The sequence below is a fragment of the Anopheles gambiae genome, chromosome 3 (genome assembly GCF_943734735.2).
Source record: "Anopheles gambiae chromosome 3, idAnoGambNW_F1_1, whole genome shotgun sequence".
NCBI lineage: Eukaryota > Metazoa > Arthropoda > Insecta > Diptera > Culicidae > Anopheles > Anopheles gambiae.
The window spans coordinates 43,304,947-43,308,596 of NC_064602.1; the positions used below are offsets into that span (position 1 = coordinate 43,304,947).

Consider the following 3,650-nt stretch of genomic DNA (forward strand, 5'->3'; position numbering starts at 1 on the left):
GGGGAGGAACGTACGGCACTAGCGAGCAGCATTTGTAGATCGTGAGCAGTACGTGGAGTTCGCGAAAAATGCCCATTGCTAGTGAGCAATCGAATTGACTGCACCGGTGAAGCTGCTAATTGCGAGTGGTATATGCATTTTTAAACTCTTGTGCCTTATGTGTCATTTGTGGACCGACCCTGCGACCCTGCGCTTCCCATTCGATCGATTGTTTGTGATAAGATAAAGAAATGAAGGGAAAATAATGCAAACCACCGCGCTGCAGGATAAGGAGGAGAACTATACATTTATTATTTTACCGAAAGACTCTCGCACTTTAGTTCATTATCTCATTTGTCTAGAAATTATAGTTAGCATAATCCTCTTGCTAATTCATTACTACTAAGTGTGTCTGTGGCGCTCTGATGCGTGAAAATCGATGGATGAAAATTTAATTTAATTTAGCGCCCGGCACGATAAAGGTGACGTGAACAATTTGAGCCTTGATCCTTGACTTGTACGATCGAAAGTGGAAAAGTTACACAATTCTACTGAATATTCCTGGCTCTCGAAGAGAATTAAATCCTAAAACACAGACTATTTTTGCATCCCACATGCTCATGGAAGGACTGGGAAACGCGTGCGTTATCAAATGACAAATTAAAAAAAAAACACACACACACATCACGCAAACAAAGTCTACACTTAGGCTTGGCAGTCTGGATGATTGGGTTATCTTGTTTGTTAAAGAAAATTATTCTAAAATTACCACAAATTATTAATAATTACGCTTTCGCTTCTCGTCACGTCAACGTGCACTGCATAGTCCCAATTCCGTCCAAATCTAATATCTGTCCCTTCTACTCTACCCCTCACCGGACACGTCGTCCTGAACCGCGCTCGTCACCATCGTCGTCGACGGTTCTTCTTCCTCCACTCTTTGGTTGTGCTTGCTGTCGGCCGTCCCGTACCCGAACAGATCAAACACACCCTCGTCCCGCCCGAGCGCGAACGGGTAGTTGCCGTAGAACCGTGGGTTTACCACCAGGAACGGTTTCACCAGTCCGCGCGTTTCCCGCTTCCGGTTCCGCCACCCGTTTGGCCGGTACTGGCTGCGGCGGTCATCGTCCCGCTCGTCCAGCAGTATCCGAGCGAGCCGTTCCCGTTGCTGCGCGATCATGCACTCGTCTTCATCTGATTCTTCCGGTTCCTTCTGCTGCTGCTGCTGCCCCCCTTCGGAGGCCGATTCCGACGAGAGCGCACCGTGGCTATGGTCCGACGAACGCTCCCGATGTTCTATTGCACTTTTCGATCCTCCCGCTGCTGCTATCGATTGCTCCTCCTCCCGCTTTTCCTCCTCGATCGGTTCCGGCAGCTTTACGTATCGCTGTTCGGCCCCGGGCCGTAGCACTGCCGAACGTCGGCTTGGGCGCGTGTAACACGATCCGGCCGGCTCCTTCAGCACCATCAGCGTCAGTGGTGGTCCGTTCGGTTTCGATCGCACCCACAGCTGCCGGACGCTGCCCCCGTACGGTATGGGATCGGGAGTGATTTGCCAGTTGGGTGTGGTGGAGAGCAGCGAGGAGGAGGAGGACTGGCCTCGGCTAGTGGTAGCGGAACCACCATCAGCAGCAGCCACGGACGCTGCCGCCTTCATCATCATCATCATCACCGATGATGACTGGTTATTGCTTCTCGGCGCAAATTCGTTCTCGCTCAGCACGAGCAGCTGCCGCTTGTCGCCGAACACGGTCGTCAGATCGTCGCTCGTCACGTACAGGAAGGAGCGCAGCGCCTCATCCGCGTGCAGCATTTGCGTGCTTTTACGCATTGCCTCCAGCTGCGCATCGAACCACGCTTCCCGCAGCTCCAACTGGCGGCGCTTTCGCATGTGTACGCCGATTTGGCGCGCCGTACCGAGGCATGATTCCGTCGTCAGCTCTTCGCCACTGGAATGACCAATCGGGATGGGAGGTGGAGGGAAATTATTAATAATTCAAAGCATCAATTACATACACGCGCGTTGTGCCGGTACGCAACACAAAAAAGGCGAGCGCGCGCGCGCCCTTTATTTGACAGGTGTGAAACTTGACAGGTGGCGGGGAAAAAAACAATAACAAATGCCAATTGGTCACCACCCTTGGCGAAACCCTTGGCGCCCAATTACTTACACCCATTTGATGTGGTTTTTGACCTGCTTCTTCACCAGCCCAATGCCTTCCAGCACGTTCGTAACGTCGTAGATGCGTCGCTTCTGTCGGTTGGATAAAGTCGATGACACCTGCAAACGCGATCAAAAAGAATGCATTAGAATGCTGACGTAGCTGCGACCGCCCATGGAGGAGGAGTGGACACATACATCACGCAGATACAGCACGCCGTCCGGTGTTTCCCGCAGCATCTTCACCACGCTCCGCGTCAGCATGGTGAGCGATTTGTCGAACCGTCGTTTCGAGGTCGGCTCAAACTCGCCATCGTCATCCTCCTCCAGCAACATACTCGGAGTAGGCGACGAAAGGCCCCGAAGCGCTAGCGTCTCGGCCCGCTGCTGCTTGTTGTCGCTCATTCTGGACCGTTTGGTCGCTTTCTTCGGTTCGCTCATGCTCACCGTACCGGAGTGTCCCGCCGGTTCGTCCGTCATCTATCGCGCCGTGCGTTACCTCGCTAACCTAATGCCCGGTGGTGGTATTATCGCGTTTGAATCACCTTGCTGCACCAACATTATTTGTTCGCCTCCGAGCTTCAAGTTCGCACCATACCACACCAAATATGCATCCTCCCTCCGGCTTTAAGCTAATGATGTTCTAAATATGGTCACGGGCAGTCGAGCGGATGGCTTCGATTATTTATCTTACGCGCCAGATCGCAACTTCTTCTTTGTCGCTTCTAATCTCTTCGCACAGCCCACCCCAGGGGACGATTGGTTTATCTTAAAGGAACTGGCCACGGGAACGGGAGACACGGTCGGCCCGGGGGGAGGAGGGAAGGATGCACGGGGCCTGTGTTGCCGTGCCCGTGCGCAAGAGTCCGGGGGAAGATGCAAGCGATCGCCCAACGCGGCCCGCGAATCGCACGAAACAGTTTTGAACGGAACGAGTTATACCGCGCGAACAACGGAAGGCCTGTCACGCACTGTTGTTGTCCCGCCAAAGGCAGCTAAAAAATCCGCCATTGGCTTTTTCCCTCTTGTCAATTGCTTATCGCTGTCAGACGGGCTGTGATGTTTTGGGAACGATGACAAACGGTAACACCAACACAGACGCACCACGCGGTGCAGTGCGCAGCACAGTTGGCCGACTCGCCGTACGGGAAATTGGCAAGAGCGTAAATATTTATGGATTACACATTCACTACAATAGCTTTTATTTATTATTTAAATTATTTATTGCACTAAAATCGCATCATTTTAACCGAAAAAGAGCTACAATACACGGAATGCAGGACGTTGCACGCGCATTGTTTACCATAAACAGAGCGCACTGTCATGGCGGGTTTCGAGCAGTACGCATCTTCGAGCACGTTCGAGCAGTTGCCGCTGTCGGAGCGCGCTTTCAACCCGGCAGCGTAAACTCAGCCCCGTACCCACGTGTTGACAGATCGTGCTTCTGTTTACCATCAAAGTGCACGTTGTTTTCCGCTGTGCCCGCCCGGCGTGTTTTTCCCAATTTGCT

At 52.5% G+C, this 3,650-nt stretch overlaps 1 protein-coding gene across 1 annotated transcript; it reads right to left on the reverse strand.

Annotated features, from left to right (window-relative positions):
* Positions 1 to 267: 267 nt before the first annotated feature.
* LOC1279221 (uncharacterized) lies at positions 268 to 3,401 on the reverse strand. The gene is made up of 3 exons (XM_061655326.1): positions 2,339 to 3,401; positions 2,151 to 2,260; positions 268 to 1,928 (listed from the first exon to the last, which is right to left on the reverse strand). Exons 1-3 carry the CDS (start codon positions 2,618 to 2,620, stop codon positions 845 to 847), a joined length of 1,476 nt encoding a protein of 491 aa, XP_061511310.1. The 5' UTR covers positions 2,621 to 3,401; the 3' UTR covers positions 268 to 844.
* Between the last annotated feature and the right edge of the window lie 249 nt (positions 3,402 to 3,650).

What these genes read in the sequence shown, in the direction of transcription:
- LOC1279221 (XM_061655326.1), bottom strand. Translation starts at nt 2,620, where the DNA reads ATGACGGACGAACCGGCGGGACACTCCGGTACGGTGAGCATGAGCGAA. An exon ending in GCGTGCTGTATCTGCGTGAT is followed by an intron (nt 2,261 to 2,338) that starts GTATGTGTCCAC and finishes TCGCGTTTGCAG; the next exon opens with GTGTCATCGACTTTATCCAA. An exon ending in AAAAACCACATCAAATGGGT is followed by an intron (nt 1,929 to 2,150) that starts GTAAGTAATTGG and finishes TGGTCATTCCAG; the next exon opens with TGGCGAAGAGCTGACGACGG.